Consider the following 19976-nt stretch of genomic DNA (forward strand, 5'->3'; position numbering starts at 1 on the left):
CCACCCCCACTCCGGCCTATCACCCTCACCTTAACCTCCTTCCACCTATCGCATTTCCAATGCCCCTCCCCCAAGTCCCTCCTCCCTACCCTTTATCTTAGCCCGCTTGGCACACTTTCCTCATTCCTGAAGAAGGGCTCATGCCCGAAACGTCGATTCTCCTGCTCCTTGGATGCTGCCTGACCTGCTGCGCTTTTCCAGCAACACATTTTCAGCTCTGATCTCCAGCATCTGCAGTCCTCACTTTCTCCTAGATAATTTCAGTTACACCACACTGTAACTTTTGCTATAAATTGTGTGTCCTACAATCTTATACTCCACCTGATGAAGTAGCAGCACTGTGAAAGTTTGTGTTTCCAAATAAACTATCGAACTATAACCTGGTGTTGCGTGATTTTTAACTTTGGAAGAGGAAGAGGAGACAATGGCAGACTGGGTGAGCTCTCTGATTGACATCTCTCACTGTCAATCCAAATATTTCTGGAGCAACATGAGTTTCCTGAAGTTTGGAAACTGACTGGTGAAATAGAGTTGACTTTGAGCAACAGACCAGTGGGGATTTAAACTTGTCATTGTCCCATCTGAACAAAACCTCACTTATTGCAGCTGCTGTCTCAGTCCCATGGTAAATGATAGAGATTTCTAGTGCGGGAATAGCATTCTTCATCCTCTGAGCTTTTCAAACCGACAACATCAGTGCAGCATGTGTATCTTTGGATGTGTTTAACAGAAGATCAGAAGTGGAAGACTCACAGTGTCCAAGGCAGTGATAACTTCCAGTGATGGGATTGGCACATGTCCAAGAGGGAGGTGTACTATGAGTGACCCTATTCTTGGAGTTTAACATGTACCCGGGAAGTGACTGTGACTCTGATAATAGGCTCTGTGACTTAGGGAGTGGTCCGTCACTCCACACTGTACAGACCGTTTTGCCGGCCTCTCACCCCTTGCTATGCCACTCTCCTTGCTTAATCAGGGGATGTAATGCTATCCTGCAGTATTGCAGCTTAAGAAAATATGTTGCCCATTTTTCCAAATATACTTCTACATTCTTTTCCTAAGTATAATAATTTGACTCCTTAAATGAGTGCTCAGTGAAATATCCCATGTTGACCAAGACAAAAAAAAGGGGCCTGATTACAGCCTCTGTGACTAATGCTCAGTTAGTACTGAGATAAAACATTCACTGTTGGGGTTCATTTGAACCACACGTCAACAGTCAACTATGTTGACTGCTTTTTCCTCACCCCACAGTACTACCCCAATCCCCAACCCCACATACACATTTTAAGCACTATATTTCTAAAATGAAATTAATATTTTAAAATATTAGTGTGCTGCTGCTTCACTATTGATTATAAAGTTAAAATTTCTCCAATTTTTCTCCGCAAGTTTTCTTCCGTGTCACATTACATTTACTTGCACCAAGTTCCGCTCAACCATCAGCACTGTATTTAGTGAAGTTATGTTATCTCCAGGCCCAACAACACTTTCATTTAAAATTCTCATGCTCATTTTCTCATCTGTGCACAACTGAGCACCGTCACATCTCTGGGCCTCCTGTAGCCCACAACTTTCCGAAAACTCTTGACAGTCCCATTCTCAACCCCGTGGTGGCCCTATTTTAACCCCATGTTGAGTCCACATAGTTTAAAAGTTTAATTTCATATCTAGGAAAACCACCGCCCCCAACTCTGGTAAACTAATACGATGAGCAACTCTGACTACTTAGCACGACCATTCCCACCTCATCAGATTCCACTTTGAAAATATAAAGTTGAGATTAATGATGAAAAGATTTCAAGCTTAAACCCTATAATTTTTTCACAACTGTAATGTACAGTAGTTAAGGTCCTTTCTCATCTCCAAAAACAGAGGTCCTTTCCCAGAGATTGCTCCAGAACTGATCTGGACGGTGATTACAAATGGCCGTACCAATGATCTGTTTAACACACTGCACCAGCACTGCACTGAGACAATAACATATTCAAGTTAGAGTTGATCATAACTGCAATAGTGTCAATGAGACTATTACACATCACAACCCATAGTACCTCATTGTCAGCCAATGCTGTAAGCAGCACTGGGTACCCAAGTGAATCCAATTTGAAAAAATATCAAATGAGGAATTACATTCATTGTCATTCTTTCTGAAGTTATAGTTTGCTTTAAATCAAATGTAATTATTAGCATCCACTTTATCTAGACTGCCAAACTTGAACTGAATTCTGCACACATATCTGGAAGCTCAAGACAGTAACTCTGCTTTTAAGGCTAACCCCTTCAATGTGCTTTATAATCCTGGCCAATCTTCAGACTCTGAGGCTGCTTCGGACTCAAATTGATTGCTTTGCAGCCATTCATTAGGAAATCATTTTCCTTTGGTTGAGACCCGAATGATTGTGAATGGGGTGGAACCTTCCCCTGTGGCCACAGGAGTACAAAACATGTCCCCACACCTCCCCCCAACCTCTATCCAAGGCCCCAGAGAATCATTCCAAGTAAGGCAGAGAGTCACATGCATTTCCTCCAACCTGATTTATTGCATTCGTTGCTCCTGATGTGTTCTCCGCTACATCGGACATACCAAGCGCAAACTTGGGAACCGGTTCAGGGAACATTTATGGTCCATATGCTCCAATCACCCCACCTTCAGGCTGTCATCCATTTCAACTCCCCTTCACACTATGACATGTCCATGCTGGGCCTCCTCCACCATCAACATAAGGCCACACGTAAACTGGAGGAAGAACATCTCATCTTCCGCCTCAGGAGCTTACAACCATACAGCCTTAACATAGAATTCACCAGCTTCCAAATTTCCCCATTACCCCTAGCTCATCCCAGTCCCAGCCCTCCCTCTCCAACCGTGTCCCCTCAACTTGGCCTTACCTGTCCATCTTCCTTACCTATCCTATATACTCTACCCTTCCCAGTGACCAATCGCAGCCACCTCCTACCTGCATCCACCTATTGCCATCCCACTCCCTCTCTCTATTTATTTCGTAGCCCGTTCCCCTTCCCCAATCCTGATGAGAGGTTCTGACCTGAAACATGGACTCCCCTTCTACTCTAATGCTGCTTGACCTGCTGTGCTTTTTCCAGCTGCACTCTTTATCCACTCAAATAGTTAAAAATCACACAACACCAGGTTATAGTCCAACAGGTTTATTTAGAAGTAATAGCTTTCCGAGCACTGTTCCTTCATCAGGTGACACTCAAACAGTTACCGTTTCCAATGCCAGAACCAAACTGGATCCAGCACTACAATGGAAGTGGATAGGGACCTGATGTGGGACATTTAGACTGCCTGTGACAAAAACCAAGTGGTTGGAGGCAGTGACGTTTTTTCTCTCCAGAGTGTTGGGCTCAAGTTCAAAGTTGGTCATCAAAATGGTCTCTTGCACTTGTACACATAAGCCTGGTACTGTCAGTTACTGGCAACAGACATCCCTAACCCAGAATGAATCTGCATGTGTGGTCAACAACATCTCAGTCTGGGTTTAATAACATCACATCAGCCATGCATGCAAACTGGCCCAACTGAAGCTGAGCTTGTGAGAGTGGAGGTCTGACAGGAGTGGGGGCACTGGCAGGGAGTAGGGGCAAAGGTTGTGAACGTTGGTCCGAAGTTCAGCAGTTCTGATGAACAGCCACAAGATTCAAAATATTAACTTTCATTTCTTTCTACAAATTCTGCCAGACCTGCTGAGTTTCTCCACCAATTTCTGTTTTCATTCAGCAATGCAGTTGGACAGCTCCTCATAGTGGACAAGGGAGAGACAGCAGCTCTAGGTTTAATTTGGACAAGGATGAGGAAGCCCCAAAAGCACTGCGTATCTGCCACCTCTTTACTGAATGCCCAAGGGGTTTCCCTCTCTTCACTGAATGCCCGAGAACTGGATATTAGATTACTCTGCCGGTTGCTTTGTAATGCTGTGACACTGACAGATGCAGTTTCGATGCTCGTCTGCCCTTTGTACCAGTTGAAAAGGCATTCCTACAAAATAGCCTCCTGTTCCAGGACCTTCACCCCATATCCCTGCTCCTAGAGCACAATTACCTTCATGTCAGTGATATAGGAGAGTCTGAACGAGTGAAGCAGTCTTGATTCTGATCCAGGTGAACCAGACACTCTGGGTACAGTTGAGACTGAATTTGATTCTGTATCCAACCTGTGCTGTAACTTTTCTGAGAGTGTTCAATGGACAAGGTAAATGTGGAGAAGTTATTCCATCCTGTTGGTAGATTTCTGATTTGTTCCACACCTCACTCTTATATTACAAACTCTAAGATGCAACCTGAACCAGTCAGGTAGAGAAAATGGTCAATGTTCATGAAAGACTTACAAGGATGTTGCCAAGGTTGGAGGATTTGAGCTATAGGGAGAAGCTGAACAGGCTGGGGCTGTTTTCCCTGGAGGGTTGAAGGCTGAGGGGTGACCTTATAGAGATTTAGAAAATTATGAGGGCATGGATAGGATAAATAGACAAAGTCTTTTCCCTGGGGCTGTGGAGTCCAGAACTAGAGGGCATAGGTTTAAGGTGAGAGGGGAAAGATATAAAAGAGACCTAAGGGGCAACTTTTTCACGCAGAGGGTGGTACGTGTATGGAATGAGCTGCCAGAGGATGTGGTGGAGGTTGGTACAATTAAGTGGCATTTGGATGGGTATATGAATAGGATGGATTTGGAGGGATATAGGCCAGGTGCTGGCAGGTGGGACTAGATTGGGTTGGGATATCTGGTCGGCGTGGACAGGTTGGACCGAAGGGTCTGTTTCCATGCTGTACATCTCTATGACTCTATGACTCTTTCTTAAAAGTTTATTGTAACATTGAGCACATTTTTAAGGTGAGAGGAGAAAGATTTTAAAAAGACATAAGGAGCAAAGTTTCACAGAGGGTGGTTCGGACATGCAATTAACTTCCTGAGAAAGTCGTGGATGTCCGTACAATTACAACATTAAAAAAACATTTGGATAAGAACCTGAATAGGAAGGGTTTGGAGGGATATGAGCCAGGATCAGGCAGATGGGACTAGTTTAGCTTCGGATTATGTTCGGCATGGACTGGTTCGACCAAAGGGTCTGTTTCCATGCTGTATGTTTCTGTCTCTATTCATAAAGTTATAAACATCAGATACCTGCCCCCCCCCCGAGTTAAATCATTATCACACTTACAAACTTTGTAACTGGAACATCTGAGCCTCAGTCTTACTGTTATCTGTTGAATTGCTACTTCTGAGAATTTGCTGTTTCGGTTCCTGCTGTTCCTTTAGCTTCATTGTCCTGTTTGAGTTCATCCAATTCTCTTAACAAACTGATTTTCTGAGCAGTTCTATGCGGCGCAGTGTTGTTACTGCCATCTGTTTTCATTGTTGTCTGATTCTGCTCTTACTGCTCTTTGCTACTGCTACCATCTGCTCCTATGATCATTCTTCATGCTAAACACATTTCATAAAACTATCAAAAACATAACACCCTTGACAATGGTCACCACAAACACCTCTGTGTCATCACATACATTGTAACAATCTCACATCCTGGTTCATGACCAGTCCATTAACATAAAGAGTTGGCTTCAATGAGGAAGATCCTGTTTATTAGATCAGGTGGGTTTCACATTTATCAGAAAGTTCTCTGTGATGAGCATTTCCAAGGAATGTAGAGCACATTTCGAGTGGTGGTTCCATGCAGCTCGTTACCTTACTATTATTTACAATTTCATGGAGTGGTCACAGGAATTCAGGAATCGAGTCAAATAATCAAATTGGATGGACACTCACTCATCATCCTCCTTTACTGTTGATTGAAAAAGTCACTCATTGTGTCCCGGTCAGGTTTTCAAGGTCCTGGAAGGATGATTTTCAATGCTTTCTGAAAATTGTTCATTACGAGCAGTATGTTTTCTTCCTGAGCATCTTTTCTACTTTTGTGTTGGCTCCTTTTAATTTGAATGTGTTCTAGCTGAAAGGCAAACTTAAATAAATAAAATCACCACATTCAAGTTCTTATTGCAATGGTTTTTAAATGTGTTGAGGTTTTCTATCTCTAACATCATTTCAGACAGTAATTTCCAGACGTTCACCACACTCTGGGTGGAAGAATTACTCCATGACTTCCCTCTAATCCTTCCACCAATTCTGTAACTCTCTACTCCTTGCATATTGACTGCTCTTCTCAGGGAAATAAGCTTGAAACAATCCCAGCAGCTACCTTTGCCAATAGCCAGCCTGGGCAAACTTCCATAATACTCCCCCTCCATGAGCCTTGAACTCTCAAGTTTCTCACATAACCCCTCCAATGCCTTTTCTAAGCTCAGTTTGACCATGAAACCCACCTCCTGAGCCATGCTCTCCTGTGCGCTTGTCTTCTGTACATGTGCTGATCTCACCACTTCACATCATCACTTCCTTGGATGCTGTGTGTCTTCCTCTTCTGATCTGCTGTTGAACACATCTGAGGATCGATATCCAACACTGATGCTGTCAGTTTGAAACCTTCCAAGGATAAAGAGTACTGTTGCCATACCAAAATCTCTGTCAAACATTAACCAGGGGAATAGTGAGGTTTTATTCAAAGTTAAATTCTCCCAGGGTTGACTTCCAGGAGTGATAGTCATTGTTCAATTGGTAAAATTAGATCTGCCTCATCAGCTGCCTGCTGTGAAGGAGCAATATCTCTGACTGCAACAATAGATCTGGTCTTGCACTCTGACTGTGTACAATTAAGGTGACAATTTCTCTGTATGATTCCCAGTTTGGCAAATGAGCTGACTTTTGTTGAATGTTTGTACTGTGACAGGCTTGCCCATTCTCAGCTCTGGATTTATTAACAGTATTATCAAAATGAAATGTGGCTTTCTGTCATTTCAGTTTGATTTTGGCATTCATTGCTGTTACTAGATCTGGCCTTGGTCACTCTTCAGCCATTGAAAGTGTAGTTTACTATGGTATGACATTAGTAACTCCAATGACTCCACTACCTGTGTTTCTCATTTCTAAGATTGCCTTATACACATCTGCACTGGATCTGGATAATTTTATGATGATTCCATTGGCAAATAGCAGGAATAGACCACATAAACAGTCAAACCTGCTCCACTACTCTATAGAATCATGACTAATTTTGGGTTTCAGCTTCACTTTCCCATTCATTCCCCAAATTGTTTGATGCCCGAAGACTAAAAATCTGTCTATATGAGCCTTAAGTGTATTCACAATACAGCATCCACAACTTCTGAGGTAGAATATTCCAAAGGTTCACAATCTTTTTTGTGAAGTAATTTCTCCTCATCTCAGTCCTAACTAATTAGTCCCTGTGATCACAGGACAACTCCCTTATCCAGGGCCTAACCTAATAAACCTTCGATGCACTATCTCCAGTGCAAATGTATCTTTCCTTAAATGATCAAAACTGCACACTTCCTCCAGATGTGGTTTCAACAAAACCTTGTACGACTGGAGAAGGATTTCTTTATTCCTGTTTTCCAACTCCCCTTGTCATGAAGACCAACTGGTTACTTACTCTCCTAATAGCTTATTATACTTGCACATTGGTTTCTTTGTTAGAGCAAACCCAATTCTCTTTGAAAATCACCTTTGAAAAATATCCATTTCTCTAATGTTGTGATCTAAATGAATAATTTCACAATTCCTCATACTAATTGTTTTAATTGATTCATGGAATATGGGTCCCACTAGCTGGCCCAGCATTTATTCCTCATCCCTAGCTGTTTTTGAGAAGATGATAGTGAGCTGACTTCTTGAACTGTTACAATCCATGTGCTGTTGGTGGACCCACAATGGTACTAGGGAGGAGGTTCCAGGTTTTTGACTGAATGACAGTGAAAGAAAGCTGATATATTTCCAAGTCCAGGTGGTGAGTGATTTGGAGGCAGAATTTGCTAGTAGTGGTATTCCCATTTGTCTGTTGCTCTTGTCCTTTTAGATGAAGTTGGTTGTGGGTTTGGTAGGTGTTTTCCACGAAGCCTTAGTGAATTTCTGCAGTTCATCCTGTGAACAGTACACACTGCCACAGCTGAGCATCAGTGATGAAAGGAATGGACATTTGTGGATCAAGTGGGCTGCTTTGACCTGGATGGTATCAAGCTGCACACATCCAAGCAAGGCGGGGAGTATTCCATCATAGTGCTGACTTGTACCTGGTCGATGGTGAACAAGCATCTTTCATCTTGTTGTCCACACACTTAAACTGTCTATATCGCTTTGCAGCCTCTGTGTGTCCTCCTCACAGTTAGGTTAATATTTAAGGATAAATACATCAATTGCAACAGTTATACATTCTTTGTGGGTGAAACAACACAACAGGATAAATGGTCCCACCATGGCTAACAAATGAAATTTAGGATGGTATTAGATCCAAAAAGGAGCCATATAAATTTGCTGGAAAACATAGCAAGGACTGGGAGCAGTTTAGAATTCAGCAAAGGAGGACCAAGAGGTCGAGTAAGCAGGGGAAAATAAGCATATAAAAAATAAAAAGATGACCACAGATAAACACAGGCCATTTATAAGTGGAACACGAGAATTGATAATGGATAACAAGGAAATGGCAGATCAACTGAACAATTGCTCTAATTTTGTCTTTACAGAAGAAATGTGAGGGAGCAAGGGTCTACTAGGAAGATGGAACTGAAGAAATTAGTATTAGTAAAAAAGAAGAAAGTGGAAGAAAAATTAATGAACTGAAAAGTGATAAATCCCCACTGCCTGATAATTTACATGTCAGGGAACTAAAGGAGATGGCCGTGGAAATAGTGCATACATTGAATGTCATCTTCTAAAGTTCTGTAGATTCTGGATCAGTCTTAGCAGATTAGAGGGTAGCAAATGTAACCTCATTGTTTCAAAAACAAAAGAGGGAGGGAGAAAACTTGGAATTACAGACTGTTGACCTAACATTAGCAGTATTAGTGGAGTCTATCATAAGGATGTGATAACAGGACACTTAGACCCAACTCTATTCCACGAAGTCAATATGGATTTATGAAAAGGAATCATATTTAACACTATAAAAACAAGCTAAGTTTTTTTGAGAAAACATCCATTAGAACAGATGAGTGAGAACTGGTGAATGTGATGTATTGGGATATTCAAAAGCTCTCAAGTCTCCACATAAGAAGATAGCGTGCAAAAATCAACGTAGATGAGGTTGTTAGTAAAGTACTGGCATGAATTGAGGATTGATTAGCAGTCAGAAAATAGCTTGATTAAATGGATCATTTTTCGATTAGAAGGAAGTGATCAACTATCCACAATATATAATCAATGATACGGATGAGAAAATCAAATGTAATATTTCTTCATTTGCTGACAACATAAAACAAGTTGGAATTGGAAATGTGAAAAGGATATAAAGAAGCTTCAGGGCAATTTAGAAAAATTGAGTGAGTGGATTAATGCTTTGGGTTGCAACAAAACTTTGGATAGTCTGAAGTTGTCTACTTCAGTAAGAAAAATGAAATGACAGAGTATTATTTCAATGGGGATAGACTGCAAAATGTACAAACGGATCTGGGTGTCCTTCTGACACCAGTATCTGAAAGCAGGTTTCATTCCCACCAAACAACTAGTGATGACATTACCAGTGCTGAGGGATTATGATGTAACAATGGAGTCACCCTGCAGTGTGATGTCAGTGAAACAGGACTTGGGGTAATCCCCTATGTAGAGAGGACAACCCGTTGTGTTTGTATCCAGAGGGTTTACACAAACTGAACAACAAAGTATGAACGTTGAGAACTAGAGCGTAAATATTGTCTTTGATGATGAGGATTTCAATCGGTACCTGTTTGGGAGAGAAAATGTGATGGTCAAGTCTGACTATAAGATAATTCACATCAACATGAGTGTGTTGAGGGACCAGGAAGTACACTCACCGTACAAATGATTTGTCATGCACCTCACACCTGAATGATTTCTCTTGGATGAATAGGAAGAATACTTCAGGAGATTAGGCAATGGGTGATAAACATAAACAGTGTATCTGAAGGTAACCTCCCCTGTGTGATTCCTCTCATATCTCAGGAGAATTAGAATTGCCACAAAAGCTTCATCACAAACCACACACGTAAAGGATTAACTCCCTGTGTGGCTTCTCTCCAGAGCAGGAGGTTCAATGATTGGAATACTACGTTTCACACTCGTTATATTGGAACAGTTCTGCAGGATACATTGCTGTGAGCAGAGGTTCAATGGTGACAAAAACAAATTCTCCAACACATCACACATGAACAGTTTGTCCAAGTGAATGCATGGTGTGAGCAGGGAATCCATGTTGCTGAGAAGACTGTGTTACAAATCTTCCTCTTGACTGGTTTCTCCTGTGTGAGTACATCGGTGTGTGCTGAGGGTTGAAGAATTCGAAAACGATTTGTCACACATCTTGCACATAAACGCTTTCTCCCCTGTGTGAATCCTTTGATGGAGCAGAAGGGTCGATGACCTCGAAAATGACTTGTTACACACCTTGCACGTGAATGGTTTCTCCCCAGTATGAGTGCGTTGGTGTCTGAGGAGGTGGGATGAATGAAAGAATGACTTGTCACATACTTCACAGGTAAATCGCTTCTCACCTGTGTGAATCTGTCGGTGTCCACGGAGGGTTGATGATCTAGAGAAAGATTTATCACACACCTTGCAAGTGAACGGCCTCTCCCCCGTGTGAATACTTCGGTGTGCTTGGAGGGTCGATGACCTAGAGAATGATTTGTCACACACCTCACATTTAAATGGTTTCTCTCCTGTGTGAATGCGTTGGTGGACATGGAGGTTTGATGACTCCGAGAAAGCTTTTCCACATACCTCACACTTGAAAGGTTTCTCCCCTGTGTGAATCCTCTGATGGACTAAGAGGTCCGATGAAGCTGAGAATGATTTGTCACACACCTCACATGTGAATGGTTTCTCTCCAGTGTGAATGCGTTGGTGTTTACGAAGAGCAGCTGACCACGAGAATGATCTCTCACACACCTCACACTTGAATGGTTTCTCACCTGTGTGAATTCGTTGGTGTCTGCGAAGGTGGGATGAGTCAAAGAATGATTTGACACACAACCTACATGTGAACGGTTTCTCTCCAGTGTGAATGCGTTGGTGTAAACGGAGAGTGGATGAATTTGAAAATGATTTGACACATACCTTGCATGTGAATGGTTTCTCCCCCGTGTGAATGTATTGGTGCACGAGGAAGGCTGATGACCGCGAGAATGATTTGTTACACACCTTGCATTTGAATGGTTTCTGCCCAGTATGAATACATTGGTGATTCACAAGCATCGATGACTGTGTGAAGGCTCCACCACATATCTCACACTTGAAAGATTTTCTTTCCATGAAGCTGTCCTTGAATTAGCAGTCAGACAACAGAGCAGCTTGTGTGTTAGAACTTTGTGAGCCTAGAGAGCACTCCTCACACAATTCATAATGGAACAGCCTCTCACTTACAGCAATGAGTCACTGGTTCAAGAAGCTTCTGATGATACTGTCACTTTAATATTTTGTCCTTGAGTTTTTTTCAAGAGAGGTCATAAAGGCAAAGGCGCCGAAATGTCTGAAAATGTCTACTTTAACAATGGCAGGCGAGTATCCGGTTCTCCCATTTCAGATTTTTTCTAGTTTGGTTTAGTTGTCATCGAGAAGGTGCTGGTGGCTGCAAAAGTGCTTGGGTTCCATGCTTCAGCAGATAATTCTTGACTGGCTTCTCTCTCTGACATGTCTCCTACCTGTAAAAACCTGTGTTTGAACTTACCATTTGCCAAGGGGTATGTTTATACAATGTTATGGTAATTAGAACAGCTCCTTAGTTAAGATGCTGTATTGAGTCAGTTAGGTTTTCCAATAGTTAAGTTATTCTGAATTTTTGTGTTTCAACTGTAGTGTTTAAATAAATTCTGTTTTGCTTAAAGCCGAGTGGTTTGACCAGCTACTTCACACATGGATCTACTTCACATCTGCCTTTAAAATAAGAAAAGGCTAGAGTGTAGGTTACCTCCTTAAAATATTTTGAGGGGTCTGGCCTAGTCCAAAACAGGCTTGATGAATGATTGAAGCTCCCACCACACTTAGAGCCACTCACACTTTTTCCCAGCCTCACCCTGACCAAACCTTCAGAAATGTTGGTTCTGATGGAAGGCTCCACACCACTGACCAGTTTCAGATCTGATGATATGTCAAAACTCCCCAGACCTGACCACTTTCCAGATGATTTCAATGCCCAACTTTCTCTGTGTTGAGCAATGCTGCAGAGGGACAGGATGTCTTCCCACAATTGTGTAGCTGTTCCTTAGGGGATGTTCAGGATCCATCTATGGTGTCTATCCTGTCTGATCATCTGGTGTTATACGATGCCATCCTTCTGTAAAACAGGAAAAGGAAACATGATTTCTTCCAACTCCTCCTCCTTTGCTGAAGGGACTGCGCCTGAGCGTTTATTATTGTTTCTACTTTCACAGGATGTAGGCATCACTGGCTTGGCCAGCATTCGTTGCCCATGGCTAATTGCCCTTGAAAAGTTTGTGATGACCTGTCTCCTTGACCTGCTGCACTCCATGTGGTGTAGTTACACACACAGTATTGTTACTGTGACCCAGCAACATTATAGGTTTGGCAATATAATTCCAAGTCAGGATAGTTGTGACTTTGGAGGGGAACTTGTTCAAAGGTATCTATTGCCCTCACCCTTCACAGGTTTGGAAGGATCTGCTGAAGGAGACCAAGTGGGTTCCTGCAGTACATCTTGCAGATGGAGCGCATTGCTGCCACTCTGCATCAGTAGTGGACAGAATGAATGTTCAAGGTGGTAGAAGGAATGCTGATCAAGCAGATTGCTGTATTCTAGATGGTGTTGAGTTTCTTGAACATGGTTGGAATTGCACTCATCCAGGAAAATAAAGAATACTGTATCACTGCCTTCTAACAGTCATTCGGGAGATAGGAGGTGAGTTACTTGGCACAGAATTCCTGGCCTCTGACCTGCCCTTGTAGCTACAGTATTTATGTGGCTGGTCCAGTTCAATTTCTAGTCAGTGTTAAACCCCATGATATGGATACTGGGGAATTTAGCTGTGTTGGCTGACACTGACACATTAAATAGTGTGTGAGAAGATTTCAGGGGGCATGGTCAGAGTAAGAAAGTGTGATGGAGTAGAGGAGAGCAATTGAGAATAGGAGAAGGGGGTGGAGGTAATCCCCCTCCCAGGTCCTCCTCATTGTTCCATCCCCGGATTCTTCCCTTCTCAGCCTGAGGGTTCTCCCTGTTCCGTGTCCCCTATCCCTACCAGTGAAGCCCAGATCAAAATTGTGCTTTCCAGCACATGTGCAGCAATGCATTTACACATGACGTGACATATAAAGAACATGATAACGTCAATGTTTGGAACTGTGTGTTTCCCAATAAACACGCATGTGCAGTTGCCTGCAGTTCAAAGTATCAGCAAACACTACTGGGAATTTAGCTATGGCAATTGAATGTCAAGGCAAAATAGTTATATTCTCTCATGATGGAAATTGTCATTTCTCAACACTTGTGTGGGGTTTGCAGCGAGCAAACAAGGAGCTTGTGCGAGGTAGTCACCATCACCTTGAGTGGGATGCAGCCTGAGAAACTGAAAACAGCTTGAGATAGGATTCTGCACTGGGAGGTGTCTCTCATAGTTGGCTCTTACTGTGGTGTGGAGTATAAGCTGATTGGCGAGCACTGCTAAACCTTTCTACTGTTGTGATTGTAATAAATGGCTTTAAACTTTTTGGATGGCTGGTTGATTTGGCTGAAAGTGCACATCCTGCAGTACCTGTGAAGTCAGGGACACACCTTGTGTTGCAAATGAATACATTTGCAAGAACTGTCACCAACTCACAAGGTTCAGCTCCAGGTTTTGGAACTTGATTACTGCCTCCAATTACTGTTGTACATCCACTAGGCAAAGGGCAAAACGATTAGCATTTTTACAAGTGATCTTGGCCCACGTTAGAAGCATACAGGCAGTGAGGTCCAGCAATCTGATACAAGTAAGCAGCCAGTGCAGGAGTTCCCATTATATTGTCCTTGTGAATTGCCATTTGTTTTTGGAGACTGGTGAGGGTGATTCTTCTTCGGGAAAGTGCAACTAGAGCCAAGTCAGTGGTGCTTCGAGGGCTCAGTTGTTTGGGGGTAGAAAAGAATAAAAAATAGAAAGGCAATAGTGACAGCAGATTTCACAGACAGAGGATCAGACATGCATTTTTGCAGCCATCAACATAACTTAAGACTGTATTCTTGCCTTCCTAGTACCAAGGTAAAACAGTGTAATACAGTAGCTATAAGATATTCTTCTGTGGGAGGGTAATCAGCCAGAAATCATGGTTCACATTGGCATCAATGATTTGAGTACGCATGGGGATGAAGTTTCAAAAACAAATTATAAAAAGCTAGGCAGGAGATTGAAAGGCAAGACCCTAAGCCAGTGGTCTCAGGATTACTCCCTGTCTCACTTGCAAGTCAGTACTGAAATTGGAGAACTGAGTGATTAAGCATGTGGCTGGAAAACCAGAGGGAGGGCATCACATGTCTGGGACATCGTGACCGGCAGAGGGGAATGCACGGTGGCACAGTGGTTAGCACTGCTGCCTCACAGTGCCAGAGACCCAGGTTCAATTCCCGCCTCAGGCAACTGACTGTGTGGAGTTTGCACATTCTCCCCGTGTATGCGTGGGTTTCCTCTGGGTGCTCCGGTTTCCTCCCACAGTCCAAAGATGTGCAGGTAAGGTGAATTGGCCATGCAAAATTGCCCGTAGTGTTAGGTAAGGGGCAAATGTAGGGGTATGGGTGGGTTGCGCTTCGGCGGGTCGGTGTGGACTTGTTGGGCCCAAGGGCCTGTTTCCACACTGTAATGTAATCTAATCATGTAATCTAATCTAATCATAATCTGTACAAGCTGGATGGACTCCACTTGAACAGGAATGGGAAAAATATCCTTGCTATTCCTGTTGGGGGGGGGATGGAAATATGAAGGCAAATTCAGAGCCGGGAATATGAGGCAGAAACTACACAAGTGACTTTGAAAAACAGGAAACAGCTTAAAAAATGTAAGCACAGAAGTATGGCAGCATTAAACAGTGTATTTGTAAAATAGGGAGTATTAGTGAATGAAGTGGATGAGATGAAGGCACAGATAGGTACACAGCTGCATGATATAATTGCTATAACGGAAAGCTGTATTAAACGGGGTGAGGATAGCAGTTTAACATTCTGGATGTAGTGCTTTCAGGCAGGTAAAAAAGGGAATAAAAGCGAGGTGTTGCAATGTTCAATAAAGAATTAATCACAGCTGTGAGGAAGGGTGATGTATAACAAATTAGGCCAAATGAGTTGTGCTCAGAAACGAAGGGGCATTCACACTAAGTTGGGAACCATAGAGCCCCAAACAGTGAGGTAAAGAGGCAAAAATGTAGGTAAATATCTGAGTGCAAAAAGCGATAGAGAATGCCTGTCAACTGCAGGATATACTAATAGTTTGGTTAAGTGAGCAGAGACGTGGCAAATAGAAATCAATCCAGAGAAGTGTGAGGTTATGCATTTTCCAGGCAAGAAAGAAAGGAAACATGTAATAAATAGGACGGTGTGGAGAAGGATACAGGAAGTGAGAGATTTTGGGATACATGTCCACAGATCCCTGAAAATACAGGACAGGTAGATAAAGTGGTAAAGAAGGCGTATGGATACAAGAGCCAGAATGTAATGCTAGAATTATATAAGACATTGGTTAGGCCAAGCTGGGGTATTGTGTACAATTCTGGCCACCACATTACAGGAAGGGGATAATTATTCTAAGGACAGTACAAAGGATTTTTTACAAGAATATTTCCAGAACTTAAATTGCAGCTAAGAAAGGTTAGCTAACCAATCCTTGGAACAGAGAGTAAAGGGTGACTTAATTGAGAGCTACAGAATAATGAGAGGTTAGGATAGATTGGACAGGGAAGGCCAGTATCCCCAGCACACAGGTCAGTTACCAGGGAACATGGATTGAAGGTGGTTTGTAGAAGGATTGGAGGGAATGAAGAAAGATCTTTCCGCAAAGGCGGGAGGGTGTACCTGAAATTCATTGTGCATACTGGTGGGTGAGGCAGAAACCTTCAACTCACTTAAAGTGAACCAGGATCTATACCAAAGTGCTCGAACCTGCTAGGCCATGGGTCAGGTGCTGAAAAGTAGGATTACAATGGACGGCTAGTTTATGTATCTAGTGCAGACATGATAGGCTGAATGGCCTCTGTTCTGCTTTTCCTGTACAGGACAAAACCTGGGCAATTTTCCACATTGTCTGCTCGATGTTGGTGTTGTAACTGTACTGGAATAGCTTGGCTAGGGCAAGTTCTGGAGCACAAGTCTTCATGCTATTTCTGAAATGCTGTCAGGGTCCACAGCCTTTGCAGTATCCAGTGCTTTCGCCATTTCTTGATATCACAGAGTGAATTGAATTGGCTGAAGACTGGTGCCTGTGATGTTGGGGGACCTTTAGAGTAGGCCAAATTAGATCATCCACTAGGCTTAAGATGGATGCAAATGCTTATTCTTATTTATTTTTTCTTATTCATAAAATTTCTACAGCATCTTTGTAGTGTGCACAGGAACTGGGTTCAGTTTAATATAAAATCAGAAAGAATTGTAAGATCATTAATCACTAATCTTCAGTTTGCAGTAAATAGTAGATTTAAGTTATGGCAAAATAGCTCAGCAAGTGGAGGTGGCAGATGAAGTTCAATGCAGAGAGTTGAGAGTTGATATATTTTGGTGGAAAGAACATGAAGAGACAGTATAAAGTAAAGTACACCTCTAAAGGGTGTACAGGAACAAAACCACTGGGTATACATGCACATAAGTCATTAAAAGTAGCAGGATGTGGGGAGAAAATGATAGATAAAGCATCTGTTATTCTCGATATTATTAATAGGGGCATAGCGTACAAGTGCAAGGAAATGCAGAAAGCCATAAGACACTAGATAGACCTTAGCTAGAGTATTGTGTACAGTTCTAGATGCCATACTTCAGGAAGGATGTGAACAGACTAGAGACTTCAGAAGAGGTTTATGGGAATAGTTCCAGGATGAGCATCTTCAATTTTCAATATAGTTTGGAGAAGTTGGGATTGTTTTCCATGGAAAGAAGAAAGTAATTAGATTAGATTAGATTAGATTACTTACAGTGTGGAAACAGGCCCTTCGGCCCAACAAGTCCACACCGACCCGCCGAAGCGCAACCCACCCATACCCCTACATTTACCCCTTATTACCTAACACTAAGGGCAATTTAGCATGGCCAATTCACCTAACCTGCACATCTTTGGACTGTAGAACTTTGGATTTGTAGAACAGTTCCGCAACTACACCAGCACAATCCCTCATCTCTTCTTCTGCTATATCGATGATTGCACTGGTGCTACCTCATGCTCCTGTAAGGAGCTCGAGCAGTTCATCAACTTTGCCAATGCCTTCCACCCTGCCCTCAAATGGTCACCTAGACCATTTCTGACCATCTCTTTCCCCTTCTTGGACCTCTCCAACTCCATCTCCGGAAACTGACTCACCGCTGAAATCCATTTCAAACCCATTGACTCCCACAACTACTTTGACTGCACCTCCTCTCACCACCCTCCTGCAAAACTTCTATCCCATACGCTCAATACCTCTGCCTCAGTTGCATCTACTCCCAGGATGAGGCATTTCACTCCAGAAAATCCCAGATATATTCCTACTTTAGAGACCGTAGTTTTCCCTCCTCAGTAACTGAGGATGCCCTCAACTGCATCTCTTTCATCTCTGCACTTTTTCCCTCAAACCCCCTTCCCCCAACAACAAGGATAGAGTTCCCTTAATCCTCACAGACCACCCCACCAACCTCCAAATTCAACACATCATCCTCCGACATTTCTGTCACCGACAATCAGACCTCATCACCAAAAACATATTTCCCTCCCCACCCTTGTCTGCTTTCCACAGAGACCACTCAGTCTGCGACTCCGTCATCAACTCTACACTCCCCACCAATTTCTCCACCACACCCAGTACTTTTCCCTGCAACTGCAAGAGGGTCAACAACTGCCCCTACACCTATCCTCTCCATCCAAGGCCCTAAACAATTTTTCCAGATCTGACTGACATTCACCAGAACATCACCCAACCTCCTATTGCATGCGTTGCTTCTAACGTGGTCTCCTCTATATCTTGATTTGGAGATGCTGGTGTTGGACTGGGGTGTACAAAGTTAAAAATCATACAACACCAGGTCATACTCCAACAGGTTTATTTGGAAGCACTAGCTTTCGGAGCACTGCTCCTTCATCAGGTGGTTGTGGACAACAAGATTGTAAGACACAGAATTTATAGCAAAAGTTTACAGTGTGATGTAACTGAAATTATATATTATAAAAAGAACAATCCAGGTTACATCACACTGTGAACTTTTGCTATAAATTCTGTGTCTTACAATCTTATTCTCCACAACCACCTGATGAAGGAGCAGTGCTTTGAAAGCTAGTGCTTCCAAATAAACCTGTTGGACTATAACCTGGTCCTCTATATCGGGGAGACTAAACATACACTCAGGGACTAGTTCATGAAGCACCTGCACTCTGCATGCATCAACTGACCTGACCTTCCAGTTGCCATCCATTTTAATTCCCCCTCCCACTCCCCGAGTGACATGTCCATCCTTGGTGTCCTCCACTGTCAGAGTGAGGCCAAACAGAAACTGGAGGAACAACACATATTTCACCTGGGAAGTTTACAGCCCAATGGCCTCAACATAGGCTTCACCAACTACAAAGTCGTTCCTTCCTCAGTCTTATCTCTTGTCCTGGCCCACCCTTCCTCCTTGTCTCCCTGACCTATCCTAACCTGTCTATCTTCCTACTCACCTATCCATTCCACACTTCCCACTAGCCAATCAAACTAACCCTCTACCTGCATCCACCTACCACTATCCCACCTACCCCACCCCCTCCCTCTATATACTTCTGGGCTCCCTCCCCCTCTCCGGTCCTGGTTAATGGTTTCGGCCCAAAACGTTGACTTTCCTGCTCCTTGGATGCTGTCTGACTTGCTGTGCTCTTCCAGCTTCACATCTATGGACTAAGGACAGATCCCAAAACTGGATGTCTACTGAGTGCAGTGAGCCATCGGCAGCAGCAGGATTGTACTCCATCACAATCTCACAGCCCAGCACAGTCCTCATTCTATGATTATCATCAAACCAGTAAATTAACATGTCAGGAGCAACACTAAGTATAGTTTAAAGTTCAGGTTGGAACATAAGTCAGTATCCAACAGAGGGGTGCATCCACATTAAACACCAAGAATAACACGTAATTAGATTAGATTCCCTACAGTATGGCAATAGACAGAGCTAAACAGCTCCACAACCAAAAGATCAAATAAAAGCTCTGTAGTTCATCAAAATCTTGTTGAGAATTGGGGACAATCAGTCCATTAACAGAAAAAGGCAGCTCCATGAACACCTTCATTCACAGCCATGCTGCGTCCCAGCTCATGATAGTATCTTCAGGAAAGAGTATCGAGTGGTTGACCAAACCCACCCCTTCCTAAGGAGCTGGAAGAACTCCCCTCCAGACCACTCCAATCCTCCCCCACTGAGGAGTAGGCTCACAACAAATATTTTTCTAAATGTAAAGATTGTTAGATCTTAAACAGATTTGCAGTAAAAGTTTAAACCCTGGAGGGTTGGGTTTGGAAGGATATTGCGAAGTGGTACAAACAATGACTGCAGATGCTGGAAACCAGATTCTGAATTAGTGGTGCTGGAAAAGCACAGCAGTTCAGCATCCAAGGAGCAGTAAAATCAACGTTTCGGGCAAAAGCCCTTCATCAGCAATACAGGCAGAATGTCTGAAGGGTGGAGAGATAAATGAGAGGAGGGTGGGGGTGGGGAGAAAGTAGCATAGAGTACAATAGGTGAGTG

General features: G+C 42.9%; 2 protein-coding genes across 3 annotated transcripts in view; both read right to left on the minus strand.

Annotated features, from left to right (window-relative positions):
• The window catches only part of LOC122541599 (zinc finger protein 227-like), a 30168-nt gene extending 20181 nt beyond the window's left edge, over window positions 1–9987 (minus strand). The window contains exon 1 of one of the 2 annotated variants that reach the window (XM_043678465.1): window positions 9901–9987. The gene's annotated coding sequence lies outside the window, so the exon portion shown is untranslated. The remainder of the gene's footprint in view (window positions 1–9900) is intronic. The other variant, XM_043678464.1, reaches the window with a different exon arrangement.
• Window positions 9988–10297: 310 nt separating this feature from the next.
• The window catches only part of LOC122541198 (zinc finger protein 845-like), a 48692-nt gene continuing 39013 nt past the window's right edge, over window positions 10298–19976 (minus strand). Inside the window, exon 4 of the mRNA XM_043677823.1 lies at window positions 10298–11365. Within this exon, the coding sequence (XP_043533758.1) occupies window positions 10316–11365 (1050 nt within the window). The 3' untranslated portion in view covers window positions 10298–10315. The remainder of the gene's footprint in view (window positions 11366–19976) is intronic.

The sequence above is a fragment of the Chiloscyllium plagiosum genome, chromosome 37 (genome assembly GCF_004010195.1).
Source record: "Chiloscyllium plagiosum isolate BGI_BamShark_2017 chromosome 37, ASM401019v2, whole genome shotgun sequence".
NCBI classification, from domain to species: Eukaryota; Metazoa; Chordata; class Chondrichthyes; order Orectolobiformes; family Hemiscylliidae; genus Chiloscyllium; species Chiloscyllium plagiosum.